We start from the raw sequence: 24,905 nt of genomic DNA on the forward strand, positions 1-24,905 counted from the left end.
TCTGAGATTTGAGGCCTTTTGGTTACTTTCTTAATTCCTAAAAACAGATTTGAGACTTAATTTTTCCTGCTGGGTCTTTTTAGAATTTATGCCACCTCTTTTGATGATGTTTTAATGGGAAATGACGCACTGTCTTTGGTCGATTGCTGATTGATAGGTGTTTAATTAATTCCAATTACTGAGTCTAAGTGGGTGTAATTGAGTCCATATAATTGGCTTGAACCTGCACTGCATAACATAGCTAATTGCTTTTGTCTCAGTCTTCATGATACGTGAGGTCATCTTGAATAGGTTTACATCTCAGACAACTTGATATGTGATTATTAATTTCCTCAAAGTAGGTTTAAATTGAAATCACTGCTGTTAGTTCCGTACATCTTGCTTTTTGTTTTTATAATCTTGATATCATGGCCCATGGGCCAAATCAGGCCAAATACATATTTTAGTTTGCCCGACAGACAAACTCAATAAATTCTTGGCTTCAGAGAGCCACTGAACTAAAAAGGGACATACGGCTATAGCACAATGTCTCAAAGTGATGCAACTGGAAAGGGAAATTTCATTTTGTGTGCAGCCAGTTTCAGGTCAGGAGGCTGTGCTGTACATTATGGGTAAATTACATGATTAAAGATCTTCTACTTTTCCTTTCACCAGCAAGGACCACATCCCCGAATACAAATGATAAACGCTTATCAATAATGAAGATGACAGATGAATGAAAAGCAATGAGCTGGGCCAGAGGCTGTGCTTTAGGCGAGGCATCGCTGAAAAAATGGGGAGAGGAAAAACTGGGTGTATGGGATAAGTAGTAAAATATTAAACTGTCTCTTCAGCTGTTGAGTTGTCATACAGTTGTCATGGATGCCTGTGAAACAGACTTTCCAAGACTTTTAGATATATGTGCATTTTTAAAAGACATTTAAAAAAGTGCAGTCATGAAAATCAGCCTGTGCCTTCTGCAGCCCACTAAAATAAAAGACTTTTATGACTTCTTCAGACCCATCTTGGGTGTAACTGCGTTTCTATGCACTTTCTAATTTTCCATTTCCATTTTACTTTTTACATTTTTAAGTGGTTTTCCAATTGTGTGCCTCAAGGCAACTCCAGATGATGGGATTTAGCATCAGCCAAACAACAGCCAAAAGGATAAACTATGGCGGGTGGTAATAACGGATCACTTTGTGGAGAAAGAAAACAAGAGAACAAACAGACAAACGAAATGGAAAGGTAAATTGTTTTTAATCATGAGTGCATCAGTTGTTGTCCAAAGTTAACTAATGCTAAAGAGGCAAAAGCTTAGTTGGAAATCAATAAGAACCGTAGACAACATAAGGCACTTATATCTGCATCTGCAAATATGAGTCAAGATGTGCTTTGGCATGCAGTGAAAAGACTTTTTTTTGGTTTTGCCTAATTTAAAGCCTAATTAGATTGTATTTCTACTTTATGCTTTGGATTCAGATTAGTTTCAATGAAGCCTGTGAAGTTTTAAAAAGCTGTTGACACGTCTCAATAAAGTAATGAATCAAAGCCTCAAAGGCTGCTTAGGCGATCAGCGTCATTTCTTCTATATTTTATTTCATTTTTGTTATATTTTAAGAACGAAAAATCGTAAACGATATTATTTTTATTTCCGTTAACTAAAATGGACACCTACTTTTAGCGTAGTTAGTTATAGTAACCGTATTTTGGTGTTGGCAAGCTGTACGTGAGCACGTTTCGTTTTGTCCGACTGCACGTGAATGCAGCGCTGCTCCCATCCTACGTGAATGCAGCATAAACTGTTGAGGTGATCCATGGCAACAGAGGAGCAGCAGCCAACCGCCGAGCCTGTCCTACACGCTCACACACACATAACCCCAGTCTCTACTCACTTCTTCCTCAGTGTAGCCGGAATGTACCGAGGAGGAATCACTGTTAACGGCTGCCGCTGACAAATTTCTGTATCAAGGTGACCGACCGGGAGCCAACCCGCCAACCAGCTCCCTGGAAACGGCTGCACATCAGCGCCAGGTGACAGCAGACTGGACCCGCTGAAAACGGACGCATAACGGACAAGATGGTAGTAGCTCATGTTTCCGGACCTTAAAATTACTCATTTCACCCCTCTGGTGTACTATTACCCCGACAGAAGCAAAAATGAAACCAATTCTTAACAGTCTGTGGGCTCAAAAGGCTTCATATTTCTGATTTTTTTTTTTTCGGCAAAAACATAAATCCTCCACAGTCCCAGTCCTACACACCGCTCATTAGCACCTTCCAGTTTATTATTGTAATTACTGCCCATATCTTTCTCGAGCATCTGAGGCATCATCGTGAAGATGGCGACTGGGTCGGGTTGGCAGCAGCGCTACTGCCCTGCCGGTCAGGGGAAATTTAGCACATCCTCGGCATCCAGCATGTCTTTTCAGTCCGGCATCGCCATGGAATATACCCAAGACCTACACCTGAAGATGAGCAAGAAGATAGCACAGCTAACAAAGGTAAGGATCCTTTTTTAGGAGGCCTCCTCTGCACTCTCTCTTCAACCCTTGGGTAAGACCCTGTACCTGCTGTTCTGGTGTGAGAACTGGGCACCAAACTCCATTGGAAATTTGCCCGTTTAGCAATTAAACTTGTGTCGGTTTACATGTCTAACGAGCACAACAAGACTGACATTTTTTAGTGGATCTCCTGGGTGTTCTTGTACTTTCGGGGTCCATTTAAGGCAACATTTATTCGTCTGATAAAAAATAATTAACTCCTAAAGTAGGATATGCTCACTACAGCTGTAAATCGCTTTGGTTTAAAGGAAGTTAAAGTTGGATTTAAGTTAAATGCATGCTGCTTGGTGTTTGAATTGTGAGCCGAAAGAAGCAGCAGCTCTGAATGCCTCATGGCATACTGAAATCTAAAAGCATACAAAAGCCGTCAAAGTTTGATATTTTATTTTAGTGAGTTTGGCGTGATTTCTTACCTGGGAGGTACGAGCTGCCCCAAGGTCTGCTTGGATGCTGCATTTTAAGCGAGCAGCGGGTCATCACAATATCAGCCATCTCATTCATTAATCATCTTTAGCAGCACAGACTCTTCCGGCATTTAGTTTTACTTCTCATGCATAAGTGTTGTATGCAGTTAAACTAAACCCTTCCTGAAAACTTTGATCCCTCATAGTATCTATATAGTGTACTGTATATATTTTGGAGATCATTTACAGTATATATGGTTGCTCTACACCACCCGCATCTATGGTCTTTCAAGGGCATTTTAAATGATTTTCACCTCAAAGCGGGATCAGTTCTTTTATGTCACTTGCCAAACTTTGGCGTCTCCAAAACATTGGCTCCATGTCAGCACATGTTTCTGGCTCCAGGGTGTCATTATCATCGAGCTGGGGGGTCCACCAGGCACTTGTACATGTTTCCAGGTGGCTTCTGAAGGGTTTGATGCCTGGAGTTGGTGATATATACTCTGAGGATTTGCCTCTGACTTCTAAGTATAAGATTTGTGCTCTTTTTGTGCTGAGAGAGTGGATGCTTAAAAAAAACGAAAAAACAACAATTCAGCAGCCTTGGGCTAGGTGTGTGCCAAGCCTTAGTGCAGAGTGGACTCTTTAAAGTCACAATGAAATAGAAAAGGGTCTTTTCGACCGTGGTAGCTAATTAACCATCGTAATATGCAGCATAGCTTTTAATAATAATTTAAAGGAAATTTCACATGTAATATTTTTGTATTTTTTGCATACATTTTTTAACTTCTTAGTTTTTGTGTTTATTTGCCACAGTTTTGTTCAAATATTATGTAATGTTAAAGGTACAGGGATTTTTCTTCATGGTAATGTTTGGTATTTTATATGAAGATCCAACAGACCCCCTGCCAAAAAACAGTTATGTTCATTTTGATTTCATTTATTTAAGTTTAAAAGACATTTTTGTGTATGGCTACTGCAATGCCAAAAGAAATGTTAAGAAACAACAATACCTTTTTTAAAAACTATTATTTTAACTATTATTTTAATTATGGAGGCAAAGTATATGATAGTGGAGCTTATTGTGAAGCAAAAAACCTTGCTTCTCTCAGCCTAGCAGCCTGGGTATGGTCATGTTTTGAATTTAATGTCCTAATTTAACATTGTCTCGTGTCTAAAATTGAATTTTACTTCCTCTGCTGTGATTTTTTTTTTTTGGTCTTCACCTGTGTCTCGTTCCTTCCAGATCTCTCCACTTTCTTGATTACCCTATGTGTATAAATAGTCCTGCCCCTTTCCCTTGGTCTTTGTTGTGGTGTCTATATCTGTTCCTGTGCGTGCCTCATGAAAGGTTTGCTTTTAAATATTTAGTCTGCCTGGAGTCCTGCATTTAGGTCCTTAATTCTGACACCTATGTGCAGGTGCTGTGTCCCGTCATCTGACAGCCCAGTCAAAAGAAGAACTGATTACAGACGTTAGTCCTAATTTTTTAGTTCACGCTTTGGTGTGCCTTGGACAGAGAATATTGGAAAAGCACAAATATATTCTTTTCAGTGAAAAGCTGATGTGTAGACTATAACATTAATTTCTATAATATTATGTAGTAATGCTGTCTTTTTGCATAATTCTGGACAACAGAAGCAGACAAATTTGGGTGCAACAAAATTATTATTAGGATGGTTTACAAGGAGCTAAACATAACCCCCTTAACATTGTGTTGTCAGACTATATTTTGCTTATGAAAAATGTTCTCTTAACATAGTGTTAGAATTGCTAGAGCTCAGTGGATTCTAAGGAGGTATAAAAATTAATTAAATAAAAAGTACTATGCTTACTAAAAAAGTAAGCATAGAAATAACAAATAATATAACCTACACTAAAAAAATAACAACATCAATCTTTTCATCACTGTTAAAAAATCTGGACTCTAATGCCGTATATAAACTGCACACTCCAGTTTAAACACTGGAGTGTTTATAATTTACAGTTTTTGTGTTATAGTGTTGATAAACCTAACCTCACAGTGGACAGGACTCATGAAAGTTTTTTTTTTCATTGTCTATCCAGGTAAATCCTCACTTCCAGTTCCATTTTTGTTTCCAGTTCTGCACCTGTACACTTACCACGGATCATCGGTCAGCAACAGGGTAGAAAACATTTAAATCAGGCACTTCTATGAAAGCCTGCATGATGCTGCAGAATAGTTTAATCTACATTTTCTCAGTGAGAGTCAGCTTTTAATCCATTTCATTTAGAATTCCAATTCAAGGTGCTAAACTGTTAAAAAATAAGATCATTCATAGTTTAACTAAATATTTTTACTTGCAGTCTATCAAGAAAACGGCTGATATTTTGATGTGTTTACCAACAAGATTGTTTTTTTTTTCTCTTCATCAACACTTCCTCCTTGATATATTGTCTTTAATGCCACTGTTGGCTCTTGTATAGGAAGTATAACAACAAAACATGAATTTAAGACAGTGATGGGAAACACAAAATAGCAATTTACACAATTTTTACTGCACCTGTATCCCAATAATTCATTTACAATAAAAAATTTGAGATTGGCATCAAATATTTACATTAACATAAGAAAAATAACTAATGAAACAATGCCATGGAATTTAAAAATGACATATATTTCATTTTTATTAAGCCATTTTCAGCCTATATATTGAAGTACAAGAAAAAATGTCTTCAAAGAAAAAGTGGAGAAGCACTAATTTCATAGCGGCATTAAAACACAATGAAACAGAGGCTGAGATAAAACCGTATTTCCAGTGAGTGTGCACCAACTGACACAATAGTAGATGTTGTTTTCATACGCCAAGTCACATGATCACCACACGTTCCCACAGGCGACACATCTGAGCCTCGTGTCTCCAGTGCCTTGTTGTGTTGGGCCACGACAAAGCAGGGGAGGGGAACAGGCTGATAGCATTCGGCCCACCTGCTGACCGCTGATCTCTGCAGAGTGAGAGATGCATTCAGGAATAAATAGCAACCTTGGAACCTCTCTGAGCCACTCTCGTGACACATCTCTGCCTGGATGATTTCCAGCTCGCTGTCACAGAATGATTCGGGAGCGACTGACGCATCTCTTTAGTCCCGTATTTTAACTGAATTATCTGAATCTATAGTGTCTGCTTTACAAGTTATGATTTTTCAAAATCTTTTGTCTTTTTTCCCTTATTTCGTTTTTATAATCTGGTCATGATTTTTAATCCTGATAACATCAGCCAGCTTGCTACAGTGCTACTGTAATTCTGTTTTTTGTTATCCTAACTATTTTATAGTTACTAAAATTTTGCAATACTTTATATAGTTTACATTACTATTGCATAATACAATAAATTATTTTGTTACGTACAAAGACAAAATAATTGCTTGAGAGACAAAGTGGGCAAATCTCAACTTCAGCCAGAGAGCAAAGCATGCCATCGATTGACATGTTACAGGCTGTTGAATAAATTACAGGATTACGTTGGCAGGTGAAGCCTGGAGTAAACTAGAGACAAACCATCAGCAACAATGCAGTGCATGATGAGCGAATTGCTTCCTGCATGGAAGCAGTCTTAAATGCGTGAATGAGGATTTGGAAAGTAAAAATCTCAGCAAGGGATGGAGAATCAGCTCACGCTGGTGTGCATGCTCTCCTCATAATTAAACGCTATAACTGCTTAATGTGAACATATGTAACTCCTGCCAGGTTAAATCGTTATAATAAAAATACAGGAACACATGTAATAAATGCAGCATGTTTTAAAGCTTGTATTTGTGGTTTCCGTGATGGAGTGTTTCCCATTGAGGAGTCTGGATAACCTGTGCATCGCAGACTCAAAATACATTTCAGTCTCAAAGTCGTGCTGACTGACATGAAAACATGTGAGAATTTGTGTCCGTGAACGTGAACAAAGACAGTGCTTGTACGTGACCACTTCAACTTTTGCTATGAGAGCAGGCTGACAGCTGTAGCGTGCGTCAGTGAAGCAGTGTTATCATTTCAATGCTCTGTACGTTTTTGCTGGGATTTCATGCAAAGTCAGTAAGTCAGTTATCGATTGCCATTCTCCTGGGATGCTGAATTTCATGATTTGTGATGCAAGACTTGTTGGCACTGTTCTTTAAGACTTCATGCAGTAATTTTTAATCCCACAAAGCTGCTTGCCTTTGTGTACTGCTGGGATTTCACTGTCATGATTTTTCTTTTTTTTCACAAGTTACACTCTCTGATGGCTTTCTTTTTATTGTAGTGTTTCTGTCAAAAAGAAGGCAGTGCAGGGGCTTTGCTGTTATGGAAACAAGTTTTAAATGATAATTCAGGGCAATGTACTGTAAGAAGTGGGCTGATGATTTTCATAACAAAAAAAATACGCTTGATCTTGTAGGTTGTCCACAGTGAGTCAGGAGTGAGGTTTCTGCTTGTTGTCAGAGCTCTGGGAAACAGAGAGGGCAGCATGTCATTTTGCATCGTCAGGAGAAGGCTTTATAACAAATGTATTACCTAGCCTAGGGTGTGTGTGTGTGTGTGTTGTGTGTGTGTGTGTGTTTCATCTGCAATGCCTGACTGACTTTAGTGTTGAAGTGAGTCAGAAATAGACCTCTGAGCTCTCTGTGCATTTCTGGACGAAGGGATCAGAAGAGACAGAGATACTGAAATACCATGGACACTGTGTGTGTGTGTGTGTGTGTGGTGTTTGTAATTCATATTATGTGGTGCTGCAGCACCAAATCAGTGTATAAACATTTCAGCAAAGATGTTTTCAAATATAGTTTGAGGAAATAAAAAAAGTATGGTTTTTTTTTTTTTTTTACCTCAATATCAAACCATCTCTGCTGATTCATTATCTCATTTTTCTAAAGCTTTGGTAAATCCATTCATATAAATAAATAGATGTAAACACTATGATGTCACTGATTACTTTTGCATTTTGCCCATTGTTTGTTTTTTTTCCCCTTAATAGCCAGAAGTACTTTAAAAAAATGACAGCTGAACATGGTAGTGTAATTAAAAGATGGGCAGACTTACAGTTTTTTGGGGGGTTTTGGTTTTTTTTGGGAGCCAGAAGTGAGAACATTTGGACAAGAGTGTTTAGTAGTATGCCACCAGCTACAGCTAGCTTGCTTAAATAACACATTTCCTCCATAAATGATATGGATGCATCGCAGGGACACAGGTTCCTCCTAATTAGTGCTAAGTAGCATATAAATGAAATGCAAGAATTTCAAACAGGGCTGCTATTAAGTGCAAACTAAATGAAGAGCATTTTCCATCCTTCTTTTCCAAGGACCAGTATCATCGATGGCAAGTGACCTGATTCAAAGTATGACTCTAGTGCCACAAGGTACAGTGCAATGGCAGTGAGACACCAATATATACAGAAGTCAAATGTAACTTCAAAAGTAGTGTTAGTAGTGTTTTACCTGATGTTTTTAAGTAAAATTATAACAGAACGACTTAAAACTTTAGTTAAAGTTAGCCTTGTTATTCTTCAACAGTCTGAACAATACAGACATATAAAAAAGCTTGAAATGGAAAAATATTTTCTCCTTGGGATGTTGTATCTTGGGTTGAGATTTTTAACCAGCTGCTAAAAGAATTCCCATCATGCAACAGCAACAGTAATTTCCATCCACTGTTTGCTCTTCCTTCACATCGATGCAACTACAGAGAGCTCCAGCCATGCTCAGTCGAGTCATTTGCTTACTTGTAGGTTACGTATCACCAGCTGTTGTTTCCAGCTTTAGCCCGAAACATTTTCTAGAGTATTTTGCAAAGTACTGTGTTGTAAGTAGCTCATTTACTAAATCGTAGTATGATTTACTAAATCATACAAAATCGTCATCAGAGGTTGACATGTGGCTCTACGGCATGTTTGAGCTTGTGTTGTTTTGCACGTTATGAAATGCGAAATGCATTGTCCATGGTAACACCACTATACAAAATGTATAGTGGTGTTACCATGGACAGTTTGATATGGCACAGCCTTATCTTAAAGATATTTCTGGGCTGAAAAAAAGCAGTATTTTCACTTTAAAACGAATCAGAAAAAATTAAAAGAAAAACACGATTTGAAAATGATACATATTCTTCATTTTCTGACCAACTTTTAGTTCTAAACTCATCGTTTCCTGTCAGAGGCATGAAATAACTTAAATAGAGTGGTAGCTATCAAGTGCAAGAAATACATGCTTGGAGAATCAGCTTTAACAGACAGATCACCAAAAGATGTCCAAATCAATCAATGAAAAAACCCCAGAGAGAAATGCTTTATCTTTGGTTATGTGGTTTCAAGTTTTGATGGACTATAGTTTTGATGGCAGTCTAAAGGTTGTGGATGGCTGCTTTAAAAGTAACAGTTTGAATAGAGAAAAGGTTTTGCTATTTTTTATACTTATGCTTTTTTCTTTTATATGGATCTCTATGGCGTTGGAATAGGAACTGTAATCATAATTCACGATGACTCCACAAAAGTATGCAACATATACACTGCTTTATATTGTCTGTATCACGTATAGACACTAAACAAGGTCCAGCATAAGATGATAAGAGGATTTGGTTTTATGCTCTGATTAAATGATATTCTGACTCAGACATATCCATAGAGAAATTTGTTAATTACATTTTTTTCCTCCCTAGTGAGACTTCTTTACAAGCAACTCAGAAAAGATGAGAAGATCCACACAAGCTGCTCTACAATCTGAGGCTTAGTAGTTTTCTAATTTTATATTCCCCGCTATTCCCTTATTTCACATTGTGGCCAAGCGTCTGTTCAGTACTACAGAAAGAAGTACTCATGGTAGATAAAAGATGGAATTTTTTCTCTTTTGTAGAAATTTCCAGTTATTGTTCCTTGTTATTGTATTTAGTGACTGCACTGAAGACAACGCAGGAAAAGATAAATACACTATCATCACTTGGCAGCAGCATGTGCGTGTGTTGATGCCATAATCCAGGGGTGGTAGTGCAGTGATCTGTGTAGCCGGGGCAGGGTTAGAGCGCAGATGGTCAGAGCAACATGAGTCCAGATCTGGGAATAGAGTACTGCTTACTGATTGGGATTTTAAAGCCTGATACTGTGCACACAGATTTTTAAACAAGTAAGAAGATTTCAAATTGAAATATATTTCAATGATGAACTAATCTTTATCGACTTAAAGACTTGATACTGCTGCTTCTCCTGATAATGGTCATATTAGCTGTAGCAATTAGCATCCATTTGATACTGTTATTTCAACATAGCTGCTCTAAATATGGACAACAAAGCAGAGGCTGCATGATTAAAACCTGGATAACGTCCTTTTAAATAAACTGAATTCTACTCCCAACTCAGTGAAGTGACCTGGAAGTATCTGTGTGGCAGTTGTACCAAGAGCTGGTTGAATTCTCTAAAAACGTAGGAAAGGTGTTTCAATTCTTCCTTTATTACCTCATTCAGCAGAGGATACACTGGGCCATTCTTAATAAAAAGAAAGGAGATAATGCAGTCCCACAAGTCATAACGACACCCTGCCTGATGGTTCAGCTCATGTAACATGAATATTACAGTGCTGTAATAAAATCTGTTTCTTGTTGAGCTGTTGCCTGGAGTGAAGAACACAGGTGTCTATAAAAGCTGTGTCCCAAAACGTCGGCTGCATCCTTCGGAGGCCGCATTTGAAGGCCGATTATGTCACAGCCAGGCGACGAAGGCTGTCCCAATTCGTCGACTCCTTCAAATGCGGCCGACAAATGCGTCCTTCATTTCCCCGATTTTGAAGGATGGGTTGGGTGTGTCCTTCGTGGCCCACCATATCCTAGAATTCATAGCGCGGCCCAGCCAATTCCAGTTTCCAAGAATGGTGGCCGCCAATGTTCCCTCTAAGCTGTGCACTGCTGGCACAGTCTCTGTGCACAGAAAATCTGCGTTGCGCACAAAAAAAAAAATCGAACCTGAATTGAAATTTAAATTAAAACTTTAACAATTCTGTTTTGCAGTGTTAGTCAGTAAGTGACTGGCGGCTCCCGTATGGGATTAGAACCTTATCCCATAGTCCAGCCAATAATGCGATTCACATTCGTATATACGTTGACAGACTATGACAGCGTCCTTATGTGCCGACACGTTAATGACAACATGTACAACCATTGGAGATGTGAGAAGGACAGACGGAACAATTGACGAAAAAAGTGTGGACTTTATACCAGTTTTTAAATTGTGTTGATAGGCCACGTAAAACCAGAGTTATGATAAAAATAAATGTAAATGCTGTAATTTGATTATTTTAATAAACCATGTAACTTGGATGGATTCGATGCTGGCGTGACCACAGTGCACACGTCTGCTATTGCTCACAGTGGTCCAAGGGACCACTCAGGGAGTTCGTGAACCTTCATTTATGCACAGCTGTATTAATGTTCTGACACAGCATTTCAGGCATGTTGAGGTCTGGACTTTGACTAGACCAGTGCAGCACCTTGACTCCTTTCTCTTACAGTCTTTGTGTTGCTTGTGATTTGCTGCTGTGCTTGGATTATTGTCCTGTTGCATGACCCAGTTTTAGCCGGACATACAATAAGCTGTTAGACAGATGGCCTAACATTGATTCAAGAATGTATTGGTGTACATAGGAGTTCATGGTCGACTCAATATCCGCAAGGTGCATCGGTCATCACCCCATCCCTCACAGTGTTTGTGCTGATATGCTGTATTTTGCTTTTCTCTAAATGTGGCCATGCTTTATGGCCAGTCATCTCCACTCTGATCTCATCATTCTGAGCACTGTGCTTCCCTTTCCCCCCACAAATGCTTATTAATTCTCCTTTACACTTTTCAATGACCTCATTACTTTTCCATCAAGGAAATGTGATTAGGAGAAGAAGGTAGGAGTTAAGTCTTTGGACTCTGTCCTTGGATTCTTGAAATGATGTGGCACCAGGGATCTGTGGCAAATGAAAAAGTTCTTTTAATGATTTATGCCATCCAGTCTATTTGAAAATTGGTTGAGAATTCAGCAAATTCTGGTGATTGTTTTTCTCTACCTTGTATATGCCACAGGAGACACGGTTGTCCTACAATGACATTGTACCAGAGGATTCGAATGCAGAGTAAACAGGCAAACAAAATGCAGTCAGCAATGCAGTTCACAAAGTCTGTTTAGAAAATTACTGATCAGTTTAACTCTGGGTTTTTAGTTAGAAAAGAGTCTTAATCTATCCAGAATTTAAGTAATTACTGACTTGAATGGAGATGTCCCTCTGACAGCTCAGTTTGAACTACCTAAGTTAAAGTCTATCTGTGTGTTATTCTGTTGAGTGCCACACCAAATCACAAGTCCTAGTTCAGATCTTGTAAGGATGGAAGTGGGATTTGATTACAAGCTGCTGTTTGTCTCAGAAAACATTCCAAGGAGCAGCCGCGGTATCCTTTCAGACTACTTTCTTGAGGTGACAAACAAAGAAGATTGGCTCTTATAGGGCGCTAAAGATACTGGCCATGAATTTCAGCTTTGTGATTTCTAACTATAATTTTGGGAGAATGAAAACACAGGGATAATGGTGTGTGTGTGTGTGTGTGTGTGTGTGAGAGAGAGAGAGAGAAAAGCGGCATGCTGCTGCTGCTGCTGCTGTGAGGAGTACAGCTTATTAACCTCTGCAGGATGCTCCTTCACTGATTGTCACAATTCTCTGTCAGATTTCATTAAGATACGCCCACACACTCACACTTACACTGAAACACAAACATACAGGGAGCTGAGCACAAAGATAGGGGGTGAGATGGGAGCATATTGGCTTGAAGCACTATCCAGAACAAATAAAGCATTGCCGACATGCCTGTTGACACACAGACGCACCCACACACACAAAACTGTGCACACTATTTTATTCATAGCCTTTTCCTTTTTTGTTTTCTTTAGGTCACGAGCAGTTGTCCAAGCATTTCACTACATATCGTACTGTGTATGACTGTGTACGTGACAAATAAAATTTGAATTTGAATTTGAACACACACACACAGACACGTTCTTGGATGTACACACATGTGGCTTATGGCGTCGCGAGGTGCACATGGAGGGTAATTTGATGAGTCATTCTTAATGTTTGACCTTGACTGTTTCCTCTGCCTTTGGACAGCCAGAAGCCACATCGCTGCTCGTCTTTTCTGCCCCGATTTATTTGGCTGACGCTGCAGCAACTCATGTCGCAGCAACTGGCGAGACGCGGCGCAACACCGGTGCACAATTGGTCATTACATACCCCTGATATATCAAACAAACACTCAGCTGTCTTTGTGGAAAATCTCATAAGAGGAGAAGAGTGTCTTCCACCTCCAATATGATGAAGGTTTGCCTGTAAACACAGTCGGTGTGTTTTTATTGTTATTGTTATGAGATGTCTGATGTGAGAACTCATTCCAGCGCAGTGTGGCAGGGTTGTACTCAGAAGCCTGTAAAAGCTGCAGTGGGACCTGCCTCACTGATTCACTGGATGACTAATGTTCATATAAGATTTTTGGAAATTTTAAGGTTTAAATGGCATTTATTGTATGACAATTTATAGAGTAACAAAGTCTTTTTGTTGCTTCAATTCACATGTGTTGTATTTTTATTTTTGAAGGTGACATTGAGCTTATTAGGCCAGCTGAATATAATAAAAATTGTTAAGGTGTAAGTATTTGTCAGTCAATCAAAGAAAAATAAGTTTTATCTATTGTGATAATCATTTAGATAACTTTTTAAGCTTAGAGTTCAACTGCAACTGAATACCATTACACACTGTGTTATTGTTGAGGAGAACAAGTAAGCGTATCAGGGTTTGGCATAACTGGCCTGATTCATTTAAGTTTAAGTTGAAAACAAAGTGGACGAACCCTCGCTAAGAAACATTTGTTTGATAAATTAGTATCAGCATTTATGACATCTGAAAAATTAACAATAAAAAGAGAGAGAGGCAAAAAAGAAACAGTCCTCGTCAATGTTGTCAATGGTGTGTTTCCATAATTTGTCCACATTGCATCGTTGTTCAACTATAAAAAAGAAATCTCAACTCAGTAAAATTTCAACTTTTGCAGAGAGAGTAAAAAACATGCCAGGAAACAACCTCGCACCAATATTTTTTTCACTTCCATGAACCAGTAATGGCCCAAAAGGATGTAATCCATCATTGCTTTGTCACAAATTGCCTGCAACAAGGCGTGCTCTGCACAGGATTGTTTTCACTGTGAGGGCTTTCAGGTGATGTAACAGTCCTTCTGGTGGCCATATTGAAAGGCAGCAGCTTGTGGGCCAGAGCAGCTGCGCAGAGCTGATTGTGTTTGTAGATGTAGAGCAAAAACCACATCATTAGAGCTGGAATTGAAATTGTGGTAAACATTTCTACACTGAGTATATGGAGTATTTTGACCAAGAAATCACTGTTGGTATGATATATTTACCAGCATAGTATTATCTGGAGTATTTGCTAACCTAAGAAGGTAGGTAATTGTTGAACTGTAGTTGTCTCTTGTTTTATAACCTTGTGTTGTATTCCCTGAAATGGACCGGGGGATGAAGGAAATAACAATAAAGATATCTAGATGATAACCAAGAAAGTTAAATTAATTAATAAATCAATACAATAATGAAAAGTTTAAATTAATGATACCTAAAGCAAAAGAAAGTCAGTTGTCAAAGAGTTTTCAGCCGTTAGATCACCATGGTAACTTATGCTGAGCGTATGACCTGATCCGGAGTCAGTTTTAGTTTAAAATTGGTTTTAAGTGGGGTGGCTGTAGCTCAGGTGGCAGAGCAGGTCAGCCACTAATCAGAAGGTCGGTGGTTCGATCCAGGGCTGCCTCCTGGCTGCATGCCAAATATCCTTGGGCAAGATACTAACGCCATGTTTGCCTACTGGTGGTGGTCAGAGGGCCCGGTGGCGCCAGTGTCCGGCAGCCTCGCCTCTGTCGGTGCGCCCCAGGGCAGCTGTGGCTACAATGTAGCTTGCCATCGCCAGTGTGTGAATGACTGAATGTAGTGTGAAGCGCTTTGGGGTCCTTAGGGACTAGATAAAGCGCTATACAAATGCAGGCCATTTACCATTTAAGTGGCAGTTTTTCAGGAATTATGTTGATGACATTTTGCTCTACGTGCGATCCAGTTTCTCTCCAGTAAGAACACCTGCCACCTGCTGAACATCACCTGACTAACACTACCAAATCAAGCCCTGGTACAAGCTCACAGGGACACAAACTGTACATGTATTCGTTTAGTAATGTAGAAATATATTTTTATACTTAATATACTCATAAGTAGTAAAGTTTTACACTGCTTGATTTGCAGATACTAGAACACTGATTAAAAAAATGAACTATTTGTAGGCTCTTAATCAGTAAAAATGTATTTCCCTTTGACTTGTCCACAAACTAAAGTTATTCCCACTTCCCCCTTCATCAGACTGTCAAACATCAATGAACAGCTTTAATGTTTAAATGGCTCAAGTTTCACATTTCTAAAGCGTTCTGCTGTAACAGCTATTCATTTGTGAATTAGTGAAGATCTAAGACTTCTCACAGCATCATTCTCTTTACTTATTTGCAGAAGCAATATTGCTATTTGGCTTTTTATTTACTTTTGAATAGATCTTTGTCACACATTCTTTTGCTGAAGTCTGAGGCTGCAGTAGGCAGCACTCTGTTTTCTGCAGTGAAACAGTCGAATGATGCATCAAAGCCTCGTTTCGTATGACCGCACACAGAGCCTGAAGCACAAAGGTTTAGCAGAGAAAGATGATAACCACCATTGTGATAATTCTTATCTCAGACTGGGGGTTTAGATTTTGTCAAGCCCCCTAACATAGATAAAACCATATTGAACTTGCTTCATTGTATTTCACTCTGGCGACCACTGAGCCTGGCCAGCTCTTTTTCCTAACTTTTATTCTCCTCTGTTGATTGGTGAGGGACTATATTTGCTTTTTACTTGATGATATATATATATAGTGAAATATTTGCGCAATGTCTTTTAATTCAATATATTGACAAAGCACCAATCCCAGAGATTTTAAAAGAGTATCTTAGCCAAAAGCACATAGATTCTGAAAGATATAAAATGCTGCAGAATAAAGGAGCAATCAGTTGTATGGATCTGTATAACTTACAGCTTTGATGTGGAAAAAAGAAATAAAGCTACACACCTTTGCACATGAGTGCATTTCATGGGCTGGATTTCTGTGTATAATCCATCAGTGATGACAACTGTGGGCCAGTTTTTCCTCTCCACAACAACTGTAATTTTTATTAGACTTATTTCCTCTGCATTCCTCTGTGTCTGTTTATTTCAGTTCAAATTCACGGACTAGAATAAAGGTTTATCAGAAAAGACCGTCTGACATCAGTGTTCATCAGTGCCCTAAATTGATGTGGGAATCAACAGTACTGACTGAAAGCCACTACAAAGTGAAGACCTACTAACTTGACACCAGCCCACACACTTAACAAGAAAAGGGAGCTGTTTGGCAGACGTTGTCAGTAGCAAGCAAGCATCAGGATTTTCGAGGCTAAAGTCTGCTTCGACTTTCTCTTCTTTTCTTGGCAGCGGCGTGAGCCTACTCGGCCACCAGGGATCCATCTTTACTCACTGGGTTCTGTTTCTCTTCACTGATGGGAGAGATGGGCCTAACACTGGCAGTTACCCTCTCCTTCTCACCGTGTGCATCATTTGGGTATAAGCTCATAGAAATAGCTGAGGGCAGTGGCTTGCATATGATTGCTCAACAATAAAAAAAACTGTTATTGCTTTCACTTTTGCAGTTATGTCTTTCTTAAAGTTTGTTGCTGAAGTAAGTTTCTTTCAGATATATTTGATTATTTGCTAAGTATCTGGCTTATACAAGAGTGTAGTGTTTACTTCTTTTTTCCTGACTGTGGATCTGAATTATTATCAGTGTTCAAAGAATATATGTGTAAAAGTGGCCCAATTCAAAATGAAATAGTTCAAACTGTATTGGGTGTAATAGTTCAGACCTGTTCTTTTAAACTTATTTAATTTAATTTATTTATTTAAGAGAAGACTGATAAGCGTCTTTTTTTAACATCAACTTGAGTAATAGTAGGTGAGACTGGTGAGCAAGTTTAAACAGAAAACACAGACTGGGCGAGTTAGTAGACCTGTGGATCAATGGTAAAAAAGTGACCAGTTCTTCTAGTCTGTCCACTTCTATTGGAAAATCGTGGCCATCCCTAATCCCTGTAACACCCAATTATGCCAAACAGTAGCAGCATCAGCAGCAGAAACGTGGTACACTACTACTCAAAAAGTGGGAAAAACACATTATTATTGTAAGTACCCAAAAATGTCCTTTTGCTGCTCACTTCTATATAATTTTTTTAATCATTAATAATCCATTAATGTCCTTGTATACTTCTTTGGTGATGTGTCTTCAATCTGAAGGCAGAGAAGAGAACTACCTGCATACTGTGACATGTGAATTTGATGCCTTCAAATGATTTGTTATTCATATTACGCTGTAATCTTTACATAAACGTTAGTATTGAATATTCACTCTTCAGTTTGCTCTTTCGTTTTGCACTTTTATTTATTCTCCTGAAGACCATGCCCCTCTTGGCTTTTTCTAAAATTGGCAGGCCTGTGTTTACTCCTCTCTTCTTCACATCCTCTCTCCATGTCTCTGTTTATCAGTCTGTCCTTCCCTCAAGCTAAAGGACATCCAAACAACAGCAGGGCTCGCCATGACTTCACCCAGTCTTCAGTCTGTCCTCCTATTAAGATAAGATGAAACCAATCCCTCAGGGGATATTATGGCCAGTAGTCAACAGCGATGGGATAAAGGACATAATACGGTAGTAACTTGAAACTTAAGTTATCCCAGTAAAGAAAATTTAATTTAAATTGGATGAATCTTCCTATGTAATGTATATGTATAATGCATATATTGACATAGAGAAAAACAATTTGACACCAGTTCATCAACATTTCCAGCTCTTTTTATAGCTTTTAAGTCGCATTAGGGAATTATTGAGGCCAAACTTTAATTTGGAATCTGTTATAAAGACAGAAGTAGAGAGATTGAATCACAATCTGTGAGACAATATGTTCACTAATAAATTAACCAAATTTTGGGAAATTGTTTGTTCATAACTTATTAGTATATTTCTGATCATTTCCACATATTTCCATCTATCTGCACAGTCCTCTGGCCTTTCTTTGCTGACATCTTGACAACCCCATGACTCAGCGTTGCTCCTTTTATATCAGTCAGTTTTCTGAGGGGTGGTTTATGTTCAATCAATAAAGCTCTTTCTCTACAAATGCCTACCTTGCTTCTCTTTGCCTCTTTGTGCGTTACAGGAATTTAAATGTTCCTTTAATTCACTCTTGGTCCCTTTTTTCTTGTTTATGTGGAAGATTGCAGCATTAGATATGTACTTTAGCTGCAGTAAAGCTCTAAACTGAAATGCTGAGGTAGAAAGTACAAGATTTGTAACCGGTTTTAATTTATTGAGCATGTTTATAGAAGAATTTCATAATACAATCTACCTGTTTAATCAGCCAAAAATGACAAAAAATAAAACCATTAACAGAGGAAAATAATATAGCTCAACCTCGTTTATCCAGAAAGAAATGTTGTTGATAAGGGCACATCTCTGCCTAGGGCAGCTGACAGACTAAAAGCGAAATCACTGTAGAACATGCTGCTGCTTCACTGCTCTCTGTACTTTTAAAGCACAAAATACACCACCTTTATAGCCCAAACAGCTGACACCATCTGTGCCATCAATGCCAAGTACAAGTTTCCTTTTTTTAAAACATCAAACTGCTTTTATGTGCAAATGGTTAAAATGCTAAAAAGTGAGAAATGTCAGCACTAATTAAAGTAAAATGCAGCAACTGAACCACAGACTTGGTGAGTAATTGCAAACATGAAGGAAGAATGTGACTTAAACTTCCACCGTGGGAAGGAAAAACATCCAATACATTAAGTCATGAATTTTTCTGTCATGATTTCTCTATTAATTTTTACAGTTTATTTTTACTAATACCCTGCTAGTCATGTTAATGAACAAATTCCATTTGCAAAACAATTATTATTATTTTGTTAATCAATTCAAGTGCGATATTTTGATGTAAAACACAATGCCTGTCTCTTATGAACAATGAAAAACCTACCATGGTGTAGAGGGCCCTTATTTAAAGCTAGAGTAGGCAGTCATTTTTATGGTATCATTGAGCAAAAACACCATAACATTTTAGTATTGTAATTCAGAGTGGTCTGAGAGGAAACTAGACTTTTGTGCCTCCTCAGTGCTTTGTTTTATGGCTTTAGAAAGACTTGAGTAATCACTCCTCTTTTGGGGGTTGGGGGGTCAGTGAGAAGGAGCTCCTGTTGGCTATGCTAGAAATGTAGAAGAGGATATATTCCCTTTCAGACTGTGAAAAGCCTGATTCAGTGATGGCAACTGCCAACATTACAAAACTATCTCAGAAAATAGCAGAGAGGATGGAGATTCTTAAAGAGAATAGGCACAATGCAGCTCACTCATAGAATCATGTTACATTCATTGATTACTTTATTCTCAGCTTTGTGTTGTTATATTGGGATGGTAAGCTGTTAGCCTAATTTTTCTTTGATTTATAAATAGATTTAAATATTCTTAAATAGTAGGGGAGTTTGTGTTTTTTACCTTTATAAGGTTCTTGGTTAAGTTGTGTTTACTTTAAACATGAAAGCAAGTGATAAATGGTTATATTGAATTATGCTAATAGTTTCACAATAAACCAAAAAGCCCAAGGCTAAAGCTTCAGTTTGACCTTCATGTAGCATATAAAGTTCATGAGGGACTCAGATTAAATATTTTCATACATCTTGAGAAAGCATTACTAAACAAGCAAAGGATAAGATGGCCATACTTTGTCCATAGACTACCTCTGCTAGCTCCTTGAAGCCAAATGCAAGGTTTGTTTTTGCTGTTTCCAATCAGTTCACACAGGAAACTGAGTCAAACTGGATGAATGTGACTTTCGTGTCAGGATATTTTTCTTTTTTTAATGATTATATTACCCAATTTAAAGCATATTTGGTAATGATGTACAGCTTTGTTATCAAATAAAAGCGAGAAAAGCAGGAAGTAAACACTGAGAAGCTGTAATCAGAATTGTTGGCTTGACTTCTGATATTTTATTTATTTTAAAACATTTTATTCTTGAGCTCTTGTTTATAAGTGTGAACGAGTGACAGATTGACAGATGGGTCAGCATGGCATCTTCAGTGATGCAGAACCTGTACTAGTCTGTGGTGATGATGAGAGAGCTGAGCACGAAAGCAAAGCTGTGGATATATACTGTGTGAGCGTTTCTCACCTATTGCCATGAACTGGGAGTAGTGGCCAGAAGATTGCAGATACAAGAGGTGGAAATTAGCTTCCTCTGAAGGATGTCTAAAATCAGCGGTTTATGCTTGCTGTTGTTGAAAATGAGTGTACAAGCATGCACATCCTTACCAGCATTTTAATTATATATCACTGCAAAAGTGATAGAGAGGGGCTTCCTTCAACAGCTGGATGATGATGAGACGGTCTGTCGAGAACTTTGAAAAGAAAAAAAGATCAGCGACGGCTTTGTTTCCTGTTTTGACTCCCTGTTTCTACCTTCTATTCCTGGACTGAATTACTTTTTCTAAATATGATACCGATCGTGCAGGAGAACATGGCACTGAGTCCAGTGTGCCGGTATACATAGTTACGGGGCTGTGTTAATGTTGCTGGGCTTACTAACAGTGACAAATGTGTCACCCATAACCACTGTTTTAGTTGCTAGTTGTTGCATCTGACTAGGAAAGCCTGGACACATTCCAAGTGAGCTCAGGCATATCCTACTGAGAGGAAACCCCAGGGCATAGCCAGGACACAGTGAAGAGATTATGCCCGTTTTCTGGCTTGGGAATGATGTGGTGTATTTCCCCCAAGTTTCTCTAATGCTTCCAGTAGTTCTGCTCAGCTTGGAAGATGGTGTATAAACTTGGTATTTTGGAGCTGAAAGGTCAAAAAGGTTCACAAAGTGATCCTGAGAAATGAAAGACAAACACTTTCACAGAGTTTCCACAGTCAAGAGTAATGAATGTTCAATAATGATATATCCAAAAACAAACTATCTGCATCACATGGTTTTAGCACAGTAGCTTTTTTTATTCTTTCCGTACTGAATTGCTGGGAGCTTTCATCACACAGTATGCACGTAGCAATTCATACACAGAAAATAGACATTTAATTAACAGGAATCGCTGAGGAACTGCTCTTAGGGAAAGTCAATCAATCAGGGTGTAGTTAGGGTGTACTTAATGAGTAGACTGAATTCAAAAGGTATTACACATATACTGGTTTAGTGCCAAGGACACAGGAGAATGGAAAAAGAATAAACTGAACGTGCATAAATGATGCCTGCAGGACACAGAGATATAGTTTCTTCTGGTAGCGAATGGATTCATGAAACACTAGTGTAAAATGAAATGTGCTATCGTGGCTTTATAGTGAAAAGGTTTCTTCGGAGCATATATAGGACCTATAAATATAACTTAATATACCACAGTAAAAGTGCTCCACATAAGTTTAAGGGAAACACACTTAATACAATCTTAGTGTTTTAGATTGTCATTGCTAAAAGAAAGAGTTGAAGTGAAACATTAACTGTCCTGTGAGTTTCTGTGCTTGCCATTTCAGAAAAATTATTTTCCTATTCTTTTTTTTAATTAGCATGCAGACAAGAAGAACATTACATACAAAACACTAAGTACAACAGACAAACTTTAAACACTTTCAAGTTAGGTGGGAGGATATTTGCTTTTTTTTAAACTTGATGAACATTCTGAGTCCAACATGTATTCAGCAATGTTCAGCTTTTGAATGCCAGGCTGAGCACAGCCAGGGACATTGTGCAAAGCCTTTTGGTGTCAGTTCTGCTTGCACTGACACAATATGTGGACAGTCATTTGTGGATTCGCAGCTTATTACCACTTCAGCAGAATGCTCGCCTGCCTCGTGTTAACTCCACGGCACCGCTTCCCTTCAGCTCTGATGCTTTTTTATCTGTCTGCTTGTTTTGATAAAACCTCTGTATGTGAGCTACGACATCTCACCCTTGTCTTTTATATCACCTTATCTTATCTTATCTTATCTTATATCACAGGCGTGCTCACACAAACACACACCTATGTGCAGAGCATCTCAGCCTAACTGCTGCAGTAGATGTTAAAAGGATGACTGTGTAATGTGGATCAGTTTTCCCTCCAGCTTGACATTCCTCGAGTGCTGGGCGGCATGACAAAAAATCTGTATCACAGGGATTCGGGTGGTTTCACTGCATATCACTCAATTATGGCAAGTTTTATAATTATGTTTTTTTTGGTTAATAATGAGATTACAACTGCTCATTCATTGGAACAAGTGTGGATTTATTGAACTCAAAAAACTGAAATAAAGAGTGTGTAAAGGAGTCTGAAAGTCCAAAAGTAGAGCATTGTTGCAAAGTACAGCTATCATGGTTATTTTATTCTAATAAAATAGTTAATTGACATTAAAATGTTTTTAATTACAGTAATATCACTAAATCATCGTTAATATTAAGTATGCCTTTATATCAGTTTAAAGTGGCCTGTTTTTTTATTGCTACTTTTAGCTATTCCCTTATTCCCAAGGGGTCCCCACAGCAGGTAGCCCCACATGTTTTCATTTGGCTGATTTTTACACTAGCTGTCTTTCACTTATTACACGACTGTGCCAACAACTATACCATCTGTATAAAACTTATGATAAAAGAAAGAAGGAAATGAAATAAAAAGCTATCCTCCATGTGTCTTTACTCTTGCTGACTGTAGCTGCTAGCCCCTCCCAGCTGTTAGCCACAACATTTAATCTGCCGATTTGGGTTTCTGGACACACATTCTTCTATTTTTTTTTTTAATGCCCCTGAACATTTTTATATTATTCACTTGTAATAGTGAAAAAATTCCAATTTGTGGATCATTTTGGTGAAAGCTTCATGCTTTGCCTCTTCTTTTAAAGGTTTCTTGGTTGCCATGGTGATATGTCCCTGCTGAAAAGTCAAGGCAACTTACATGATGCAAACACAAAACTTAATTTAGATACATTAGTTTCAATGTCATGGTGACTCACACAAAAAGCAAGCAAACAAATGGACAGTTTGAGTCCATAAATATGTTTTTGTGGTTTTTTGGTTTTTGTTTCACATTTTGCTATGAGACCAGGCTGCAATTCAGGTCCCACCACGACCCCCCCAATGTTAAACCCACAGAAAAACTGAAGTGTGTGTTTTCTTTGTTCACCAGAGAAGCTGTCTTTTAAAATAATTCTTATCAGGCATTAATCTACAACCTTTAGTATAAAGACTAGTACTCTGTTCCTCCGCACTGTTTAAAGAGGGTTCACTCAGTCCCATTGCGTCTAAAATACAACAAATAGTGACATCATAGGCATACGCGCACACACACACACACCGAATATGCGTGAGAAAGAAGCTGCAGGCTACAAGTGCTACAGACACTGATGCCTCTTCTAATGGAATTCAGTGTGCTGTGACTGTGTGAGCAAAACAGAGCAGAAGAAAGATGAGGAAAGAGAGGGAACGAGCCATGCAGTTTCCAGAGGGACCCGGTGCTGTGCTATTTTTAACACTCTCTTTATAACGATCGTCCCATTCATACATCACTACTTGTGCTACACGGGTTCGTAACAGCTTTTCTGTGCTGAACACTGACACCAGCATCTTCATTGGACTATATCTGAAGTCAGAACAGATTCATAGCTTTGTACTCGAGGTGAGGAAGTATGATTAACGCGTTTAAATTGTTGTCACATAAGGCGGTAGACCTTATAGTCTTAGAGAATGACCTCCAGCTGTGCAGTTGTGATCTACAGCATGACTCAACAGAAAGTGATCACACTGTAAATGGTTTTCATGCACCAGTGGTTGACCTGGTGCTGGCAAAGGAGAAGCAGAGGGCTGTAAATCAGGCAAAACAGAATGGGCGAGATGACCTGGTGAGCCGATTAATTCTGGCTTTTGCTTCATCTTAATAGCAGGGAGTTCATGGTTTTTACCTTTATGTTATTTTTTGTCCTCTGCAGTAATGAGAAAGAGTTTATTATGCATTATGTTATATTCATCCAATGATAATTTGCACCATTACTTCAAATTCCCGAATAGTATCACATACTAGGAGAGATAAACTTAATCTATTGTAAACTAACCTATATGAAAACAGTATTCCTCTAAATTTCTCTATCCATCCCTGTTACGGGATTGATGCCAAGGCCCAGTTATCTACAAGCTCTTCCAGGGGTAAAGCCTGCAGAGCCACATTCTCTCCATCATGTCCTTGGTTTGTCCTCAGGTCTGATCCTCAGGCAAACCAAGGACATCCTTGAACCACTTCAACTACGAGGCATGCAGAAGACCTTACAGTAAGAAGCCTGGACCACTCCAAAGTGTTATCTCTAAGACTGAGCTCAGACACACCTTAGAGGAAGCTAATTTGTGCATTTTTGAATGTCCACCTTAATCTGGTGGTGGTGTCTGCCTACCCAAGTGATCCCAGGAGCTATGTTGTTAGGGGAAACGTGCCCCCTGGTAAGGTATAGTAAAACAAATTGGTCCTGGGTGAGGCACCAAGCAACCCCTTAGTAAGTGTGATGTTGTTATATTTACAGATTCACAGCCACAACCTTCACATTTTTGTAAGCAAGCAGCAAAGTATTTTATGTCTTTATGAATTAAACATGATGTTTATATCTAAACATACATTTAGTTTACATTTGGTTTCCATACATTTTCACTTCTCTGCAGTAATGCTGGCATCGCATCACTACAATAGGACTGCATTTTACGCCTTTTTTAAAGCCATTCATTGGGTCAAATTGGACTCTGTGGTGGACTGGTTTAACACTGCTCTAGATTATCTTACCTAGCATAT

The 24,905-nt window shown here is 38.6% G+C and overlaps 1 protein-coding gene across 1 annotated transcript in view; it reads left to right on the forward strand.

Annotated features, from left to right (window-relative positions):
• Positions 1-2,321: 2,321 nt before the first annotated feature.
• Positions 2,322-24,905, forward strand: part of fam184ab (family with sequence similarity 184 member Ab) — a 216,477-nt gene continuing 193,893 nt past the window's right edge. The window contains exon 1 of the mRNA XM_085372694.1: positions 2,322-2,483. Coding sequence (XP_085228820.1) covers positions 2,322-2,483 — 162 coding nt within the window. The remainder of the gene's footprint in view (positions 2,484-24,905) is intronic.

The sequence above is a fragment of the Diplotaxodon limnothrissa genome, linkage group LG15 (genome assembly GCF_057381915.1).
Source record: "Diplotaxodon limnothrissa isolate DT_005_m linkage group LG15, D_limnothrissa_male_GT1.1, whole genome shotgun sequence".
Taxonomy (NCBI): domain Eukaryota; kingdom Metazoa; phylum Chordata; class Actinopteri; order Cichliformes; family Cichlidae; genus Diplotaxodon; species Diplotaxodon limnothrissa.